This window comes from Heloderma suspectum, chromosome 1 (assembly GCF_057233095.1).
Source record: "Heloderma suspectum isolate Gila_16-S chromosome 1, 16-S_ref, whole genome shotgun sequence".
NCBI classification, from domain to species: Eukaryota; Metazoa; Chordata; class Lepidosauria; order Squamata; family Helodermatidae; genus Heloderma; species Heloderma suspectum.
The window spans coordinates 115,945,811-115,967,096 of NC_139458.1; the positions used below are offsets into that span (position 1 = coordinate 115,945,811).

Below are 21,286 nucleotides of genomic sequence, written 5' to 3' on the forward strand. Positions count from 1 at the left end.
TTCCTTGGTACTATATCTGTCTCATGGGAACTATTATTTTTACAGCATTTATATCTATTTCTTGAGATATTTCCTGGGAGTAGTATTAGCATGTATATTCTGGAAATGAGGTAGAAGTATTATTAGCTTTCTGCAAATACTGCCTGGATGAGTGTCAGACTATTATTAAATTTGTTGGCCACGAATCAGCATTGGCTTCCATATGCAGCACCTCTATGTGCCAGGGCTTCCTTGTTAACTTCGGTAGCATTCCTAGTATTGGAGTGATTGGGAAGCCCTCACTCGCGTGGGAGTTCCATTTGAGGTGCCTGAGGTATTTTGGAACAGTAATTGGTTACTTGAAAGAAATATCCATTGATTTCAGTGGAATTCCCACACTGGCTCCCCAATTCTTTTTTGTGTGTGACCCGCCCAGAGAGCTTCGGCTATTGGGCGGTGTAGAAATTAACTAACTAACTAACTAACTAACTAACTAACTAACTAAATTCAGAGTTCTCTATATCAGGATGGGCAACTTGTGGTCCTCCAGATGTTTTGGTCTACCACTCCCATCATCCCTCACCATTGGCTGATGGGAGTTGTAGGCCCAAACTTCCAAAGGGCCACAAACTGCTCTATATGCTGAGGTGCCCCCATGGAGATTGCACTTCTGCGGGTGTCCTCATTCATTTCAGTGGAGGGACCCGGTCTTTTTTCCCAAATGAATGGGCTGCAGGGATGCAGAAGATACTGAAGGTGGGGTAACTATGTCTGTGGTTTGGAGCTCACTTAGTGGTAGAATCCTCCCACATTGGGTGAATATCTTTAGAATTAGGGTGTCATTTAATCTGAAATGAGTCTTTGCTTTTTGAAGAACCACTTACAACCAGTATAAATTGCACTTCACATTTTAACTTTTTGAGTGAAGTTGTAACGGTTCTGTTAATGAGGGTGACAGTTGGCCAGTCGAAACATGAAGATCTGTGATCATTGTATTATTCAATCTTTGTAAGAAGTAATGTTTGCAATGTTTGCATCCCCTCCCCTAAATGTTCTTCAGATTCTTGGCATTTTAAGTTAAAAATAACTATTAATTCTTGAATGCTTTATAAAAAATAAAGTATAAATAATATATATATATATATATATATATATAATTGTTATTAATGTTAGCGCATGTACCTTGTAATGGAGTTGTGTGAGGATGGAGAACTTAAAGAGATTCTTCAAAGAAAAGGTCAATTTACAGAGAATGAGACACGACACATAATTCAGAGTCTTGCATCGGCAATAGCGTATCTTCACAGGAAAGGTAAGGGTGTTAATTCTCTATTGTATTTAATGATATTCACCATTTTTGTATGTATAACTTATTTCGTATTGTGGCCTTATTAACTGAAAGCCAATATTCTTTTAAAAAATGTTATAGTCTTCCTTGTTTAACAATTAAAAGGTCATTACTATTTTGTTTCTTCTGTATTTTTAAAACTATTTTTTCTAATTATTATTATGTAGTTCATTACAGCTGTAACCTTTCAGGAAATAAGGAAAAGCTCATTCCATGAGAGAAAGGAAGCAGAAGTTGAATACTTTAAATAATCTGAAATAATCTTTGCCATCTGTTCATTGCTGTAGATCAGCCTTCCCCATGTTTTGGACTATATGGATGCTTTGGACTATAACTTCCAGCTTTCCTGATCATTGGTCCTTTGGGCTGGGACAGATGGAGGTTGAAGTTCAACAAATCAGGAGGGCACCAGGTTGGGGAAGGCTGCTATAGATATAGGCCCTGATCCAAAAGACTGTTCAGCAAGGTTTACCTATATAGTTGGCCTCTGAGACCTTCTTTCCAGAAGCAGGCCCTCCATTTCACCTTCCCCCAAATGTCAGAGCTACAGAAGTTACCTCTAATGCAATGCAAAGAACTGCTACTGGAAAACAAAAACAAAACAGGAAATCCCTTATGTGTGCCTGAAGTGGTTCTTTGGAACTTAGCCACAGTTTTCAAAAATGTTTTAGTTCATCTTAAGTAGTAGCTTATTATTTTACACATAATGTGATAAAATTAATTTAGAAAACAGCATAATGTATCCTTTTTCCTGTACTGTGACATTTTGGATTGGCACAAATGTACTGCTGACTCCCTGATAACTAAGGTTAGGAAATGAGGAGCCTGCTGTGTAGAAATGCATGCTTTCTCCTCACAGTCCTCTTCCCTCTTAACAGAGGTTAGCAGCTCATCTGTATCAATATTAACTGTACTGCACACACTCTATCATCCCTTCTTTGGGGTTATGACATAAAGCTTTCCTCTACACTCCTTGGTTAGAAAAACATGGTAAAGGGAACTTTTTATTTAGGGATGCTGGCAAATTCCTCCACAATTGGATTTCACCTCAGAATGACCTTTTCCAGCCTCTTGTACTTACCGATGGACAGGAATGCTGGAATCTGATGGCTGTGTATAGCTTTTGCAATTTCCACTCCTGTTTCTGGCTGCTTTGTTTTAAAATGCATCGTCCTATATGCAGGGCTGGCCCTACCATTAAGCAGAGTGAGGCGACGGCCTCAGGCAGCAGATGTTGGGTTCTATGAAGGGGCAGTAAATTGTTATGTTATTTCATTTATTATTACTGTATTTTTATTGCCGGGGATGCGGGGAGGGGCTTATGGGATTTTCTACCTCAGGTGCCAAAATAACTTGCCTGGCTTTGGATACTATTCACCTTGACTTGTGTGGTTCAGGATGGGGGCATTTGCTGCTATGATTCAGGCAGCAAAATGTCTTGGGCTGGCCCTGCCTATATCTAAAATCATGCACCAGTGACCATCGTTTGCAACCATCACCTGCCTGATACTCCTTGCAGTTCTGCTGTGTGTGTGTGTGTAAGAGAGAGGGAGAGAGTACAGAGGCAGTAACTGTTGCTTCAAGGAACAGGCACCTCCCCCCTCTCGCTCACCTGTACTCATCTTCTTGGTGGCATGACAGGGATGATTAGGACCACTGGGCTGAGTCTCCACTGCTGCATCCCCCAAAGGGAGAGCACAGGTGAGTGAGGCAGTCTCTGCCTCCTTTTGCTCACTTGCCCTCTACCTCTTGTGGCGGGAGGCAGGGGCATGATAGGAAAGATTGATGGTAAGAAGTGGCTGCTGCTGATTCCATACACTTTTCTCCCCTCTCCTTCTGGGAGGCTTTACCTGTTCTCTTGACCTCTGTTTTTGGACAGTGCAGCAGGAGGATTGAGCCCACCAAGGCCATCCTGAGTGAGTGGATGCCGTGGCTGTCCAGAGGAGTAGCCATCACTTCTGCCTCCCCTGTCTCTGGTGCAGCAGGGAGGAGTAGGCCCAGCAGTGGAGGTTCAAATAAACAAGAGGAGGCTGCAGCTGCTGCTTACAGAAGCAGCCACCATCTCTGCTTGCTCACTCTCTGACTGGGTTTGGACAATACGCCATGGCTTGTCAGGTTGCATGTGCAACCCCCCACTGGGGGGTTGTTGTGTCATGCGACCCTGTTGAGAGTGGGCTATGCGAGCCTCGTATAACCCTAAAACAGACATGGGGTTCCCGTTGTTTAACTCTTGCATAACCCATGTTTGCCAGGTTCACATGACACAACAACCCCCAAGTGGGGATTGCATATTCAGAATTGTGGACACATGAGTCCCACTCGTGCCACAGCCTCACTGCGTTAAATAACCCACGGTCGGCTGTCATATCATGCAGATAGCCCCTGCTTCTCTCCCTGGATGGTGCCGTATGAAGGATTGGTCTCTCTGGGCCCAATCCTCACCACTGTGCCTTACAGAAGGGAGAGTGCAAGTGAGTGAGCATATCTATACTGTACCTGCGCTGATCCTCTGGGCACCATGGCGGTGAGGATTGATCCTTCCTGCTGCACTACCCAGAGAGAGAGAGAGAGAGTGTGAGGGGGTAGCTCATGCTTTCACTGGGCAGTGATATGGAGCCCAGTCCTCTCCACCATGCTGCACAGAGAGATAAACACATATAAACATGTGATTAAATACTACGGTGATTGTTGTTTTTATATAAAAAAGAGAAAAATCATGAGTTGGTGGAAGACAGCAAAGCGGAACTGTGGGGGCACTACAGTGAACCTGAACTGAATAAGTGTAAATGTGACATGGAACAAAACAAGAAAGATTTGCTCATCTCTGCTTCTGTTGATCCTTATGCTGTGTCCTTCTGAACACAGGAAACGAGCTGAATGTTTTCATTTAGTGTATTGGGGCTTTTAAAGTAAATCATGTGACAAAACATCTTCAGTGTCATAAAATCTATGCAGATTTCTCTTTTTTCACTTTATTAGAAGAATGAGTTTAGTTTGATCCTGGTATGGAATGTACAGACAAGGCTTTTTCTGTAAAAGAAAGAATACAGAGTCTGCTTATGTGCATTAATGTAGGATAAAAGGCACTGAAAGTGGAGCTCATAAATTACTCAATCAAAAGGGTTTAAAACATTTCTGTCAGAATATTTTCAACGCAGTTGATAAATAACACTTTTGCTTTTTGTTCTCCATCTTGACAGATATTGTTCATAGAGATTTGAAATTGGAAAACATTTTAGTTAAAAGCAGTGACATTGATGAAGAAAATGAAATGAAATTAAATATAAAGGTAAGCCCAGAAATTGCAACACTTTACTTCAACACTTTACTTTTGGTTGTGTGTTTTTTAGATCCAGGTATCAAAAGTCAAGTTTCCTAGTAAATTACTATTAGTAGCTTTTAAACTGAGGTGTAATGGTGTAATCAAGCCAAAAAGAAAGGGGCTGACATAGGAACAATTCACAAATATGTAGGAGTCAAGTGCTATTGGTGAAATGGCTTGTTGAAAGAAGAATAGTATACTTATACATAATTTTAAAAAGAAATGTTTCTAAAAGTATACCTTATTCTTCTTCTTACACCTTTTGGATATAGTTCCAAGCCATTAGCAACCATAAGCTGAGGGAGTCATAATTAATATGAATTATGTACACTGACAATTTAATTTAAACATTTTAGCAATTTTGAAAAACATACGATGTTTTACATATCAGCTACTCTCTACTTTGTCGACTTTGGGTATTATAAGTATTTACTACCTAAACGCATTAAATGTATCAAGAACTTACACTCATTTATTTGTATGGAAATAATTGGCTCTTGATGGTTGCTAAATTATATATTACATCGTCCTTACTTACCATTTTTATAGCCATTATAAAATGGCTGTGAGGATTTTATAACGTGCATGCTGACACAGAACTGAACTGCTGAGGTACTATCTGTGGTAAATAACGCAGCATGCTATGATAAAATGCATTTTGCCTCAACCAGTGTAGTGCATGAATGGGGTTGTGGCTCAGTGGTGGAGCACTTGCTTTGCATGCAGAAGGTGCCATGTTTGATCCCCGACATCTCCAGGTAGAGCAGAAAAAACTCCTGCCTGAAACCCTGGAGAGCTGCTGCCGGTCAGTGTCAATAACACAAGGCTACATGGACCCATGGTCTGACTCAGCATAAGGCAGCTTCCTCTGTTCCTATGAATCGAAGCTCCTCTTGGGGACAGTTCACGCATGCATTCCATCTGTCTTGCTCAGAGCTTCCCAACTAGCATCTACCGTGCCCCATTTTTCTGCCCCTAAAGATCTCATAATAAACATAATGAAAATGGAACCTAATTAAAACATTTGCTTTTTTAATAGATTTTTTATGTTTTATATTAGTTTTGATGCAAGCCCTAAAAAAAAAAATCAATCTGAATCTGCTTATCCTGAATCTTACAAATAACCTTCTCACTTCATGTATGCTCAAATACTAGTGCAGTTTGCAAAGTAAGGGTTAAAGTTGTTTAAAAGTAGTCTCTGAATATTTATAGGAGGATTGGTGAAGAGCTTTCTCTGCTTAAGATGCACTGTTCTACATGTGATTGAGAAATCTAATCAAATTCTTTTAGCTCTCACTCAAGTGGTTTTGCTAAGAACAATGAACTCTTACGATGAATAAAAGAGCTCCAGCTACGTATCATCAGGGAATTTTCAAAGCAGTTGAGTTCTGTTTCCTGTAGGTGACTGATTTTGGCTTAGCTGTACAAAAGATGGGAGGAAGTGAAAGCATGTTCCAGTCTACCTGTGGGACTCCTATCTACATGGGTAAGTTCAGTGCTTCATATGATATCACTCCCATTCAGTCTCATCAATTAAATGTTATTTTGTAGCTCACAGGCAGTGAATAGATGGTGTCCGTTTATTTAGGTATGTGCCTGTTGTCACTTGAGGCACAGGTGAACTCAGTGGCATGGAGCACTTTTTATCAGCTTAGGCTGATATACTAACTACGCCCTCATGTGGACAGAGATAGCCTAGCTACAGGTATCCATGCTCTGATAACTTCTTGTCTGGATTGCTGCAATGCGTTATACGAGGGGCTGCCTTTGAAAATGGTCTGGAAACTTCAGCTAGTCCAAAATAAGGCAGGGGACTGGCCAATGAGATCACATTACACCAGTGCTTTTCCATCTGCCAGTCCATTTCTGGGCCAGATTCACAGTGCTGGTATTAACATTCAAAGCCCTAAACGGCTTGGGGCCAGATTATCTGAAGGACTGCGTCCTCCCATATGTGCCTGCCCAGACCCTAAGATCATCCTCAGGGGTCCTTCTCCAGTAGCCCCCGTCAAAGGAAGTGAGGCGGGTGGCTACCAGGAAGAGGGACTTTTCTGCTGTGGCACCCCGGCTGAGCTCCTTAGAGAGGTTTGCCTGGCACCTACCTACATTATACTCCTTCTGACGCCAGGTGAAGACCTTTTTATTCTCCCAGTATTGTAGCATTTTAGCTTCCTAATCTTTTAGCTCTGGAGTTTTAAATCTGTATTTTAAATCTCTGCATTGCTGCTAGGTTTTATTCTGGTTGTATTGTTATATTGTAGTTATAAGCTTTCATATTTTATATTGCTTTATGCTGCACTCTGTGGTTTTAATTTTTGTGAACCTCCCAGAGAGCTTCGGCTATTGGGAGGTATAGAAATAAATAAATAAATAAATGTGTATATGTATGTGTATACATACACGCACACACACACACACACACAATCTCCTAGTCTTGCCCATTGCTTACCAATGCTTCAGTATTTCATAACTTGCAAGAAATGCAACTTTTCACAGTTTAAAATATCTATGCCAATAGAGAGCTTCTTAAAGCTTCAGTCAGCTACTAATTAGTTTATTTTGCATATCAAGAAGATTCAACCATCCTTTCAATCCTAATCTTCCCCCCATTAAATCAGGAAAATATACCTTGAGTGGACTCACTATACTAGTGCTATTTGTTAAACAAATTGGAAAATTGGTTTGAATATTGTGAATTGCTGACTGAAGAGCAAGAAGGTTTTAGGGCGGTGAGAAGTAACATCATAGAGTGCTTCATGTTTGACCACTTTATTTCTAAATAGACTGCTGAACTCAAAGGGTTGTATCCAATGCTATGCAAGTGGAAGTCTGCTTGTGCAAGAAGGCTTTCCTGCTCCCCTTCTTCCCTTTGCAACCCTCTAAAGCCTTTCCTGAGACATTCATGAAAGGTCTGACACGTGGCATGGAGAGCTGCAGTGGAAAGGAGGGACCAAACCAGATCAGGGGGAGACAGCTTGTGTGAGCAATGTCTCAGTTACACAGGCTGCCTCTGCCCAAGTTTGGATAATTCCTCCCTCCCACTGCAACCTCCAGAGCCACATCCTAGGCTTTTTCTGAGAGTCCTTCAACCCTCAAGAAATGCTTCTGAGGGGAGTGCAGGGGTTTGCTGTGTGGAGGAGGGGGGCAGGAAAGCCTCCTTATGCAAATGGATTTTTACTCACATAGGTTGGGATATACCCCCAAAACACATATATTCCATTTTCATAGACTTCTCTGCAGCCTTTGATTCAGTTAATCAAGATTAGTTATTGGCAAAATTATTTCATACTGGTATGGATGGGTATAGTCTTTGACTTATTAGAACATTTGAGAGTGAGGGTGGGCTTGAAAGGAGAGCTGACTCATCCTCACCCAGTTTAGCAGAATGTTTGTCAAGGCTGCCAGTGAGCACCCCTTCTATTCAGTCTCTGTATGAATAATTATATCTACTGTATAGTTAATAGCACTTTCCAAGGTCTTTTTAGAACATAAAAGTTTCAGTACTGGTGTTATAAGGACAATGTGGTCCTATGCAGGTGGAGGAGAAAGTTGTGGCATTTGGGGGAAAACCCCCGTTGTTATAAATGGATGCTGAGTAGCCTTAATATTGAACAGATTAATAGCCCAATCTTAAACATGTTTATTCAGAAGTAAGTCCCACTGATTTCACTGAGACTTACTCCTAGTAAGTGTGCTTATGATTTCAGCCAATGTCTTTCAAATATCTAGGGGCCCATTTTCAGAACATTGCTCATCTCCTGCCCACCCCCTAGTCAATAGGCTGCAAACTGCAATAACTTTGGAGGCCCTCCTACGCGTCGTTCAATGGAGAGGAAACAGTCTATTAACCATAAAAATATTTCAGGCAAAAGTTCTTTCAGCTAGTATTTGAGGCTGAAATTTGGGGTCATGATAACCTGACCCAAATGAAAATGGTACAAAACAGTTTTCTAAGCATACTTTCAGTCCTTTCTCCTTGTAATTTAGCATCCTTCTTCGGTGCAGAGGCTGGAGTGAAGCCTATTATTATTGCTAGAATTAATCTATTATTAATTATTGGATTGCACAACTAAGAAAGCATGGCTCTAGATTGTAAAAAAATGTATTTTTGAACAGTCAGTTGAGATACCTCTTTCCAGAAATTCTTTGTACATTTAGGCTGCATTCCTAAACCCACTTATGTCCCATAGAGGTAACACCCATTATGCCCAGAGTAAACACGCATCAAATTGTGATGTAAATATTAGAAAATAATATGAGTATGGGTTGTTTATATATTTTTTTAAAAAAAAAACTACAGTCACTTCAGAAACCAGAACTGAAGATTTGATTAGGCAACAGGATATGGCAGTTCTTCAGGCATCTTTATTTTTCCCTTGGCTGCATTTTATCAAATCAAGAATGGAATGGAAAGCTACTTCTGTGATCTGACAAGCTATACATTGCACTGAGCATTTACACATTCTAGTTCTAAGCCATGTTTACTGTGATCCTTGAAAATAGATATACTAAAATCTCATATAAACAGATTCTCTGCATTTCTGCTACACAGAACGCTTAGTCCAATATCTGTTCTATTGCCCACTCCATTCCTCACCTGCTAGCTAGAATAAGATTTCAGAAAGAAATAGCTAAAGTATTACTATATGACAACTAGGACAATTATATGACATATAAAAGCCTATCTTTGCATTGATGGGTTGAAAAATTAGAGAAGACTTTTCGAAGCTGAATGCAGTTTGTTGTTATTGAAATGTTTTGCTCTAAAATTCAGTATTGTGTGATAAGCTGTGTTGTTGACCTGTATTTGACACTGGACAGCATCTTTCCTGCCTTGTTATGAACCACGGTTTAAAACAAAGATTGATTGATGGCTGATGATTGTTTATCAGGGATTGGGAAAGAACTGGGATATTATAATAGCATTTCAAAATTAGGTCTTATGGTATCTTAGCCATTGCTTAATTACTTCAAAGCAAGAGCTGAATGTACTGAAAGCAAGGATTCTGTTAGCTCTTACATATACTAAAGATTTAGCAGTCAAGGCAATCATGTAACACCTGCTAAGACAATGTTAATTTGCTCAAGTGCCAAAAAGGATGAAGTATAAATGCAAGAAGCATTTACTTTTCCCTTCTCCCTGGGGGAAATTTCTTTTGCAGCCAAATTGGACAAATGGGGACTGAAATTTTGAACAAATCCCTGACCTGCAGTACCACAGTGAAGCAGATTAAGCATAGCTAACTTAATCCCAAAGCAGTTGTTATAAATTAGGTGACATCAATATTCTGTGGTTGCGTTTGAGCGATCATTGATATACCCGAACATTCCCCTCCATACACATAGTCCCTTCGCTCCTCCCATTGCTTGAGCCACAATTAAACATTGGCCCTGCTAGGCCCAAGAAACAACTGGATTCTGCAGGTTCTAGAGCAGCCATGATGGATGAATATGGATGGCTACTGTGGAAAAATACAGCTCTGTGTAAGCTGCTTGGAGTTTTGCTGAATCTTAATTATCAGCTGAAGTTAGGCCTTTGCATTGTGGTTGATAATGTAGTCCTAACAATTCTCTTCAGCTAGTAATAGTCTTGTACCAGCTTTGGAATGAGCAAAGATCTTAAATCATGGTTTGAAGTTGGATTAAGATCCTGGCTTGTACTGAATCATAGTTTCATGGTTGGTATGAAATGGGAAACTATAGGTAACTAGAGACTGTTAATTTGGTGGTCTAATTTGAGTTTGAAGTTGCACTTTGTGACTTAGCAGGTCAGAAGGTAAAGCATAACCAGTGTAAAAGACCAGTCTCAACATTTTAATTGAAACACATCAGTTAGTTTATTGATAAGGACTGAAAACAATGTGATCTTCATATAGAAGATAATATATAATTGTATTATTATTAATGATTGAGAATAATTAGAAAATGGCATAGGGAAGCAATAAGTAAAACAACAAAAATATAAATGGCTTAAGAATGGCATTGACAAAGCAATCAATACGTGACAAAGTAATCAATTAGAGCAACTCTAACCTTTTAATTCCAACTGAGAATTAAAATTCCTGCCTATCAATCCAACACAGTGGGTCACAGATCCTCTCACCTCCATCAGAGCCAGTCAGTGCACTGAGGGATAGGTTCCAGTTGTCTCCAATCAAGCCATAAAAGGGGAGAGGAAACACAAATTATCGAAAAGTATCCCAGATTATGCCTCCTCCCCCATCTTTTACGTCTGTTTCCTCAATTGCATGAACCTACGCAAGGCATATATAGGGAGAAGTGTAACTAGAACTCTGGTTTTCTACAGAGTTTTGCACAGGTCATCTTGGCATGCGACACATCAGCCCATATACACATTCTTCCAAACATTCCAGTAATGTTTATGATTCTGCATTTTCTGTGAACCTATTGTGGAGCTTGTTAGGCCATCCCTAGTTGAAGTGAGTTATTAGAACCTCACTATCAACCACACTGCAAGGGTCTAGCTTTAGTTGACAATTAAGATTCAGCAAAACCCCAATCAGCTTACATGAAGCTGGATTTTTCCACAACAGACATCCATACTAATCCATTATGGCTGCTCTAGAACCTGCAGAATCCAGCGGTTCCTTGGGCCTAGCAGGCTTAAATGAACATTGTGGCTCATACGAAGGCAGGAGTGAAGTGGCTGTGTGTGCAGGTGAAGGGCTCATGCATATCTCATCTTAACAACCAGGCCAGTGATTAGTAAATACTTTTTAATGTGTACATTTTTAACCTAGGATGTGCATAAATATATAAAGCAAGTCAGACAATTTGAAGCCCTTTTTTCTTTTCTGAAAGCTTATTTATTTTTTTAAATTGATGTACTTCTTAGGATTTGTCTTAGATGGATATTTACAGAAGCCCTTCTTGTCTTTAAATCCAGTACATAACCTTATGCACTACACTTGTTTTCCAAATGGAAATGTGTTTATGTGGTGTCATGAAGGATTTGCAATCAGAATTTTATAAACAATGTTTTCACAGTTTACAGCTAGAACCCGCCCACCCAATAACACAATTAGTTAGTCACAATGTCATCATTCCTAAATGATCAAAGTGAGGACACATCAGCATGAATTGTTAAGGGCTGTGCATTATTAATCTCAACATCTGCTGCTTTTCTTTTTGCTTCGGGGAGGAATAAAGTAATTCTCATCAGCACGTGCTTTGTTTTAAGCATTTAAAAGGTTTTTTTGTATTATTGATATTATTTTTTCTGCTTGGTTGGCAGCCCCAGAAGTGATAAGTGCACATGACTATAGCCAACAGTGTGATGTTTGGAGCATAGGTGTCATTATGTATATGCTGTAAGTAGCTTGTAACGTTTATATAAAATGAAAATTTCCCTCCTAAAGAAGGTAACTATGCATTATTATTTTTTAATTGAAAGTTGATGCTTGGTTTAGCTACTTGCTAGCTGGCATTTTTCATTGCTTCGATTGTTTTCCTTGACTCCTTTGTAACAGGAATGATTATTCTTTAATGAGCTTCCGCCGTGCAATAAAAACGTGGTTGTTCAGGCAGGCATTCGGGGTGGGTTAGGGTATTTTTTATGATGTTTTTAATGTAGAATTTTATTGTTTTAACTGTTTTGTTGTACATCGCCCAGAGTGGCTAGGTGACCAGCCAGATGGGCGATTAATAAATGTAATAAATAATAAATAATAATTATTCTTTTCAATACACCTCAGCTCTAGACACTCTCAAGTAAGTGTTCTTACGATCACAGCTTTAGAATGTATATGTCCAGCTGATGCTATGGGTCAAAATATTCTTGACAACTTTTCCTTGATGGAAAATAAGGCAGGCAGGCATTTGGGGTGTGTTAGGGTATTTTAAAAAATGTTTTTATTGTAGAATTTTATTGTTTTAAACAGTTTTTATTGTATGTTGTACATCGCCCAGAGTGGCTGGGTGACCAGCCAGATGGGCGATTAATAAATTTAATAATAAATAAATAAATAAATAAATAATCTATTCTTTCTATTAATGATAGCTTAAATCTGACAGTAATGGAAACCATTTTCCATTGATGTTATTGCTCAAACCATTTGTTTATACTGTCAGCTCATTGTACTGCACAGTTTGATACACTGGGTTGGATTCAGACTTAGCCATACTTAGAGTAGATCCATTAAAATCAATGGAATTTAAGTTAGTCAGATTAACTTAACTTCCATTGATTTCAGCGCTAAATTAAGTAGGGCTGTGCACCACTTTGGCCCGAATCCCATAGCAGATCAGGGTGATTTGGGCTGAACCCATCTGGTTCTGGAGCAGGTTGGGAGCACCTTGAAGCGGGTTGGACCACTCCCAAAGCACTTCAGGCCACTTTGGCCTGATACGGGCAGCCACCCACCCAGGTGTGCGATACCCCTGCTCTTTACTTAGACTCACGAAGAGCGCCACAGCCATTGCCTTCTCGGAGGGAGTCGCCATGGCAATGCTTCTTCTTCCGGTAAGTAAATGGTGCATAGATTACTGCCTTGAAGGGGCCATCCATGCAATATTACAGGCATAAATGGCCCATTTATGCCTGTGATATTGCATAGATGGCCCCTTCACGGCAGCAATCTGTGTACCATTTACTTACCGGAAGAAGAAGAGTCTCCAGTTTAAAAGAACATGGTGACTCCCTGCAAGATGGTGGTGGCTGTGGGCGCTCCCCACGGGTCCAGGTAAGTAGGAGCAGGGGGCTTGCGTGACTGGATGGCTGGGGGATGCAGGGTTCGCATGCCTGGGCGGGGGGCAGTGCTTTGAGTATCCAGATCATGCTTTGATGTGGTTTGGCCCAGCTCTGGATTGGCCCAAGGCGGGTCAGGACTGATTTGGAAGCTCGGAATTGACCTCCAAAGCAGGTTGGGGGGATCCCTGCACAACCCTAAAATTGAGTCCCATTGTTTTCAATGGATCAGTTCTAAGAATGACTAAATCTAGATCCAACCCAGCGTGTCCAGTATATTACAAATATTTGTGTTTTATATACCCAATAATTTACTGTTTTATACATTTGTTTATGTATAAGAGACAGCAAATATTTTAATTAAGCAAATAAAATAAAACCAGTAATCATGCATGCAGATGACTCAAACATTTGTAAAAACAACAACACACCTAAATTTGGTATTTGGACCAACATTTTATAATAATTTTCCCTTAGTGATACTTTTCAATTAAGCAATCAAGCAAAAGGTCCAATGGTGACAAATAGAGCTTCTTTGATGTGGGGAAAAGTATCTGATGGAACACAACTTAGTTTTTCCTTTGCTTGTACTTGACGTAGATGGCTCTTCTAAGGAGAGAGGAGGATTGACTATACCGCAATAGGTCACAGTGTGCCTAGTGGAATGCAGCCTCATTCTCTCACCAGCTGTTCTTGGCAAAGAGTACCACCTTGGTCCAAACGTGAGAGGGGAATGGGGGTATGCCTGCCCCCCCCCCCATGTAGCTAGGTTCTTCCCAGCAGTGTTGGGCTCTGATAAAAGGCTGACTAGCAACAACAGCAGGGCCATTTCTGCTCTGGCCAAGTGCAAGCAGAGGAAAAGGGGAAGAACATGCACTGTCAGAACAAGTGTCCTCCCACCTAAGCTGATGGAGTGGGGGATGAGCAACTCCCCCAACCATTGTTTCTCCAACTCAATCCACTCTAGTTTTTCTGCATACCGTAACGTACAATGCACAGTTTTATTTCCTCTTTTTAAAAATGTGTGGAACATGCTGTGTTCTGCAAACTTTTTAATGCTGAGGCAGTTCCAGTTTTATGGCCATACTTTACAGTATTAATGTTGCCACTGAAGAAGTCATATTTGCACAATATAGTAGAGTTGTATGTATTTTAAATTGGGCTGGGGAAACTGAATCACTTGATTCGCCAATACGAATTCTATGCTGTTTCTGCAATCTGCACAATTCACAGGCCTGGTAAAACAGAGAACAGTGAATTGTGCTGATTGTAGTCACAGCTCAGGACTCTTGACATTATACTTTAATTAACATATAAATATTTTAAATTAGCATTTTATAATCACAATAGTATTATAACAATGTTACATTATATTGCCCCTCATCCAACTGACAGTAAAAAAAAATCAAACATACTGTCTAAGAGTTAATAGAATAGAGTTCACACCCCTTTTATTATATTTGGAAATGATATTCAAGAGATGTATAAGATATTCTTTTAATTTTCATGCAGTTTTCATAACCAGCCTACCCCACCATTGTTGGACAGACTTCTGAGCCATTCTTTCTAAGTGAATGTTTAATGTTGCCATTGCTAGCTGACAGTTGTTGTAGCTCTTGATGCCTCTGCATTAACCTTCTAGCAATAGTGCAGATGGCATGCCTTCTCCTAACAAGTGTATATCTGTCACAATAGGCTTGATCTTGACCCTTCCTAGAAAATCCAAGCCATAAGACTGGATATGAATTCATTTTCATGTATGTTGAATTTCATGTGATGCCTTTGTATGATAGGATAATGACACTATGGTACTTTTTAAAGGAACATAGCTGCAGTTTGTATTCCATTTCTATTTTAACATGGACCAGTAAAACGACAAGCAATTACTTTTTTATTGAGCTCCCAGAGGGCTGTGTTTGGCTTGGCAGATCACAAGTTCTACAGGCCTAACCTAGCATTATCTCTGGTCAATATTTTTATCACTACATCCTGAAAAGCAACCATGGCTCCAAAAGGGCTGGAAAAAATAACCCTCCCTGTTTTTCAGGAACATTTTTGGCAGGGTTGAAATAATGCCACCCACTTTCTATGATTTTTCTGTTAATCTGTTAGATGCTTTCTTATTCATTTACATTGTCCTCTCTTGCGTCCTCTTAGTTGCTTTTGTTTGCCCCCATTTAGCGGAATTGTGGCTGCTACATAGTGTGGTGATGTCATCCCCAATTATTTTGTTGATCCCCAATTGCCTGAGATCATCTATGTGACATATTCAGGAAGGATTGCCCTCATTCTCAACTGACTTCATATTATGAATCTCAGTTTCATAATAATATAGCCAAATCTGATTGGCTAGGGAGCACTGTGACATTTCACTACATCAGGAGTGCGCACTACCTGCGGCTTTGGGCCACATGCAGCCCGTAGCCTAATTTCATATGGCCATCAGCCTAATTTCAGCATCCCTTTGCATGCGATTAATTCAGACCTCTGGCATGAGCAATCTGTCCCGTTGGGCAAGAAGGAACAGGGAGAGAAAGAAAAAGGAAGTGGCAGAAAGAGAAAGAAAAAAAGGGGTGACCCCCACTCACTTTTGGCGCTGGCCCTCCCCACTGCTAGCTTTGGCCTTGCCCACCACCAACGATGACTCATGAGGGAGTGCAGCCCTCAACAGAAAAAGGGTTGTTCACCACTGCACTACATGATCTGCAGTTGGCTGGAATCACTTATGTGATCCATCCAGGAAGTGGAGAGAAGCAGTAATGGGCATTTAAAAATGGTGCTGTTGCACCAGCAGATAGAAAGGAAACAGTCATACAAAATATGGATCAAATAAGGTGACTATTCTAATTGTAAAAAGTATTTTCAGGAAATATTTTTAGGTAATTATTTTTGACCTGAAAATGGGAGGATATTCAGCACAATCATACTTCCAGTGTATCTGCTGTGAATTTGAATTTCCTGTAGTTGAGCAGTTGAGAAAAAGAGAAAGATATCTGAGAAAAGTCTTTGAAATGCATATTAAGTACAGTGATTTGAAAATAAATTGCTAAAATACTTGTGGCCTTTCATTAAGAACAAAGTTAAGTAAGTCTGACAGTAATGATTCTATATTCTGATTTAAAGTGACAGCATTCATCAGACATAGGTGACAACATTTTCAAAAGCTACTTCTTTGCTTTGAGAACAGACATAAACTTAAAATTAATACCAAATAATTTATTTGGTGAATCTGACCTAATGCTTCTGTTCAATTGTTGTTTGCGATCAATTCACTTTTTTTGTTATATGAGACTTTGTGTTCACGTTACAAACTGTGAATTCCTTTAAACCAGTGGTGGGGAACCTGTGGCCCACCAGATGTTGTTGAATTATAACTCCTGTCATCCCTGATCATTGGCTGGGGCTGATGGGAGCTGAAGTCCATCAACATCTGGAGAGCCGCAGATTCTTCATCCCTGCTTTAGGCCCTTAATTTTTTGTTAAAATACGGACAAATAGGTATACTTTCTGATTTTTAATTATCAGGAGAGTGCCCATTAGAGAGATATCCTCCAGTGAAAATCTAGGGTTTAGTTGCTTGTGGGAATACTCCAATTACTGAAGCCCAGTTGGGAAAAAGACTGGTTCATAGATCACCTTGGAATAGATGTGGTTATTCCAAGAGGCAGTCTTTAGCAAGATGAGGTGCATGCAAGGGAGGACAGAAACTGGAAGGGACTGATGAAGAGAGACTAGGCAGGAACCGTGGAATAGTTCTGACCTTCCTGTCATGGTCACCCATAGTATGTTCACGACTCAGGTTAGATCTGACCTCAGTGGGGCTATATTTCAGGCAGTCAAAAGAGTGGGCTTGAAGCCATTCAGGACATGAAGAGTCCTTCAGAATGATAAAGGTGGTCTGCTAATCAGTTTCATTTGCATCTGGATGTTTTATATTATTTTAAAATCATTCTGAATGCACACTCAGATGTAAACAAAGCATGAAGTATGAATCTGATACCCAAATACATCATCATATTTTTCATAGCTATACAATAAAAATATCACTCCATGATGGGTAGTTCCCTGCTGTGGGCATCTTATAGGCATATGATTGGCCACTGTGGGAACTGAATGCTGGACTAGATAGACCTTATGTTGTTGTGTTCTTACTGAGGGGTACTCTTCCCTCATTTTGGGGGGAAACCAACAAAGAGAATTCTCTAAAAACCATTTTCTCTCTGCTTTAAGGAACAGTTACAGAATTTGTGTATCACTATGTTTGGAGGTTTTGTTCTAGGAGTTCCTCCTTTCTCTAAACTCTTCTGGAACTTGTTTGGAGGAGGCTGGGAAATGAGACTTGTTGTAGTTGCTCCCAAGATTATCTTGCCTTGCTGTCATTGTTTTTGAACCAATATGATTCTTTCCCTTTGTGTTGTGCCATGCACACTACTGCGCTTTTTTATGTTTACAGCCCAGTACAAGCAAGGACCTACAGCAGCACAACTAGGAGAACTATTTTCAATATGAGGAATCTCCAGCCTGGTTTGGCCATTATAGTCTTGGTCCAATAAACCATGGTTTACCAGGCTGAGAATGAGCCATGGTTTCTTATCCTGGCCTGTAGGTAGCAATTAAACCTTAGTTTAATAGGAAACTGTGGTATAATAAGCCGATAGGAACACCGAAGCTGACTGCTCGAGGTGAGGAGAGAAGGGGAGGGGTGAGTAGGAAGCACACCTAAGCACAAGATAAATACATTTTAAACATAAAAATCCTTTTGCCTGCTGCTTGAAACTACGTAGTGAAGTCTTGCTGAGCTTCCTTGGGGGTGGTGTTCCAAAATTGCAGCACTGAGAGCAATGCTTCATCCACTGATCTCAGGGCTTGAAAGGAGAACATAAGCTTCTGTATGGTAGAAAACATATTCTCAGTCATGCAGAAGCTCTGTATGCACTTGAACCCAACTCCTTCTATATGGGTAGATGCTTAGGAAGCAGTAGAACTTTTTCTTGTTCCTTCAAAGGTTTCTCACACTCTTGATTAGGTTCAAGCCCAGTCTTCTGATTGACTGTGAGCCCTAGATATCCTGGCTTAGATAATCACAATAACAGACATTTCGGTCAGTCTGTTGCATACTGTTTTTGCCATATTTGACTACGAGGAATGAGGAGTAAGCAGTTGATACTTCTCTGCTCATCCTAGCCCAGGATGCTTTGCTTTGCTTTGCTCTGGTTTCATTGATTATGGATTACATTCTGCTCCTCAATGGATGATGTTCTGCCTGGGCAGTTTGCTACCCAAGCAGAATCATTCAACACCATGAAAAATGCTACCCTAAAATGAAAATGTAGAACTTACACATAAAGACATTGGTAGGAAAGCAGGGATATATTTACAGAATCAGAATATAAAGCAGACTTCCTTTTTTTCCCTCCCAAAATAGATTATGTGGTGAGCCACCTTTTATGGCAGGCTCCGAAGAAAAACTTTTTGAAGTTATAAAGAAAGGAGATCTTCATTTTAAACATTCAAACTGGGAATCAGTCAGTGAGGCTGGTAAGTAGACAACTATACAGCAAAGCAAGCAACAACAGTACCAGTATGAAATTCAGCAAATCATTGCAATATTTTGACCTTTTTAGTAACATTAAGTAATGTGTTTTCTCATAAATATAAAATTGATGTTAAGGAAAATTCACAAAATGGTTGCTGTGAATTAGCTTCACAGCATTAGAGGTATAATACTCTGCAGGATTAAAACACTCAGAAGCAACTGGGAAATGTGTCTGTTACAGCTTACAGAAACGAGGTTTATGAGTTAAGGTGCACGTTCCTATTCACAATGACACATGATGTGTGTGTCCTGTTCTGGAAGGGGTTGCACTCCTCCTAAAGTAGCAGGTTTGTAGCTTGGGGGTTCTCCTGGAGTCATCATTGTCATTTGAGGCTGAGGTGGCTTCAGTGGCACAGAGAGGCTCAGCTATGCCTCTATCTGGACAGGGATAACTTAGCTTCAGTAGACTATGATCTGGTAACCTCCAAGTAAGATTACTGCAGTGTACTCTACATAGGATTGCCTTTGAAGACTGTTTGGAAATTGAAGCTTGTGCAAAATGCGAGAGCCAGATTGAGAGTGGAAATCAGAAGGTCTGAACATATAACACTGATCCTGGCTCACTTGCACTGGCTGCCTGTACGTTTCCAAGCCGAATTCAAGGTGCTAGTTTTAACCTATAAAGCCTTACACAGCTGAGGACTGCAATACCTGATGGAGTGCCTCTCCTGGTATAAACCTACCCATACACTATGATCAACATATGAGGCTCTCCTCCAAGTGCCTTGTTTGAGGGAGGTTTGGAGGATGGCAACAAGGGAGAGGGCCTTTTTGCTGGTGGCTCCCTGATTGTGGAATGATATCCCCAGTGAGATCTGCCTGGTGCCACCCTTCTCATCTTTTCAGCACCGGGTTAAGACTTTACTCCCAGGCATTTGACTGCATATGATGGGGCTTCTTAATTTATTGTTTTATCGAGTTCTGGTATTTTATTGCTAATTGGTTTTAGCTCTTTTAAATTGTTTTAAATTTTTATATGTTTTAATCCCTGTTGTTAAGACACCCTGAGTCTATTTTGAGAGAGTTGTCAAATCAATTTAATTTCCAGAGGGTTAGCTGTGTTAATCTGTTGCAGCAAAGATAACAAAGAATCTATTGACACCTTGAAGACTAACAAATTTATGCTAACATGAACTTTCTTGGATCCTGTCCACGTCACCAGATGCATGAAATGTCAACCTCAGATTGGCAGATCTATATACACATGTGGTGGTAGTGGTGGTGGAGGAGATGTAAACAGTGTTTAATGATGATGATGATGATAATAATGTAATGACCAACAGGTTTCTAAAGGGGGGGTTAAATAGAGGTGTGATGTGCACACAGCAGCTTTATGCATTATGCTCTTACTAAAATGGGGATCAGCTAGTTCTAAAATGGGGAAATTAACTTAAACACTCATTCAAAGTCCAAAAATCTAGACATTTTTTACAGATCTGTGTTCCCAAAACATACACATGCACATTCATTACAGAAGAGAAAAATGGCTTGTTCACCCCCTAGCACATTATTAGTTGGAACAATATTAGTTCTAATGGGCCTACCAGAAAAGATAGAGAAAGATGAAGACTGGGAAAATTAGTGTTTACCAAATAAGAGGAAGGTGGTGCTATGGAAATGGCAGAGAAGGAGATTGGGAGGTTATACCACCAAGGAAGCTCAAGTGCTGGTGAAAATGGTGGACCTCGGGATTGGAAAGGATAGATTTAGGAGGAGAGGAAAAGCAATAGAGCAGAGCAGCTACAGTTACCTGACTTCAGAGCAAGGGGAACCCAAAAGGACTTCACTTCCTGGTTGGTTGCCAGGAATTAGGAAAATGCTATGAGCCCAGACTACCCTTGGGTTTCTTGCTTTAGTTCCAAATTCAAAACTGGGGTAATAAACCCATCTGGCCTTGCTGACAACGGGCTACGCTATGTTGTCCACAGACATCTAGAAGAAAGGCTGATGTATGGATGATGATGGAGAGACCAAACGAAGGCTAAGTTATTATTAGAGACCCTGGAGCCACCACAATTTTGGTTAAAAATAAATTTAGTGGAGAGTTCTGCTAACACGGGCTTCTCCTTAGAATTCTCAGTACAATTCGAAGACTGTTTGTTCAGCTTGAGGCTTTTAGGTAGCTGCTTCCTACAGCTTTGGCTATTGGGAGGTATAGAGATGTAATAAATAATACTGTTTAACGCTCTCTGTGGGAACAATTCCATCTTTGGACTGAGAAGGGACAACTCACGCATAGCTGAGTTACAGTCCCCTACAAGGTACCAAAATGGCTGGACAGAGCTCACAGTTTGTGCTGCAGTATGTGTCGAACCTGGCTATAGTCTCAGTAGG

The 21,286-nt window shown here is 40.3% G+C and overlaps 1 protein-coding gene across 20 annotated transcripts in view; it reads left to right on the forward strand.

The window, feature by feature from the left end:
• Positions 1-21,286, forward strand: part of STK33 (serine/threonine kinase 33) — a 97,620-nt gene that overhangs the window by 60,755 nt on the left and 15,579 nt on the right. For all 20 annotated transcript variants that reach the window (XM_084854844.1, XM_084854935.1, XM_084854860.1 and 17 more), the window contains 5 exons: positions 1,153-1,291; positions 4,528-4,616; positions 6,051-6,135; positions 11,905-11,980; positions 18,782-18,894. In XM_084854844.1, the coding sequence (XP_084710970.1) occupies positions 1,153-1,291; positions 4,528-4,616; positions 6,051-6,135; positions 11,905-11,980; positions 18,782-18,894 (502 nt within the window). The remainder of the gene's footprint in view (positions 1-1,152; positions 1,292-4,527; positions 4,617-6,050; positions 6,136-11,904; positions 11,981-18,781; positions 18,895-21,286) is intronic.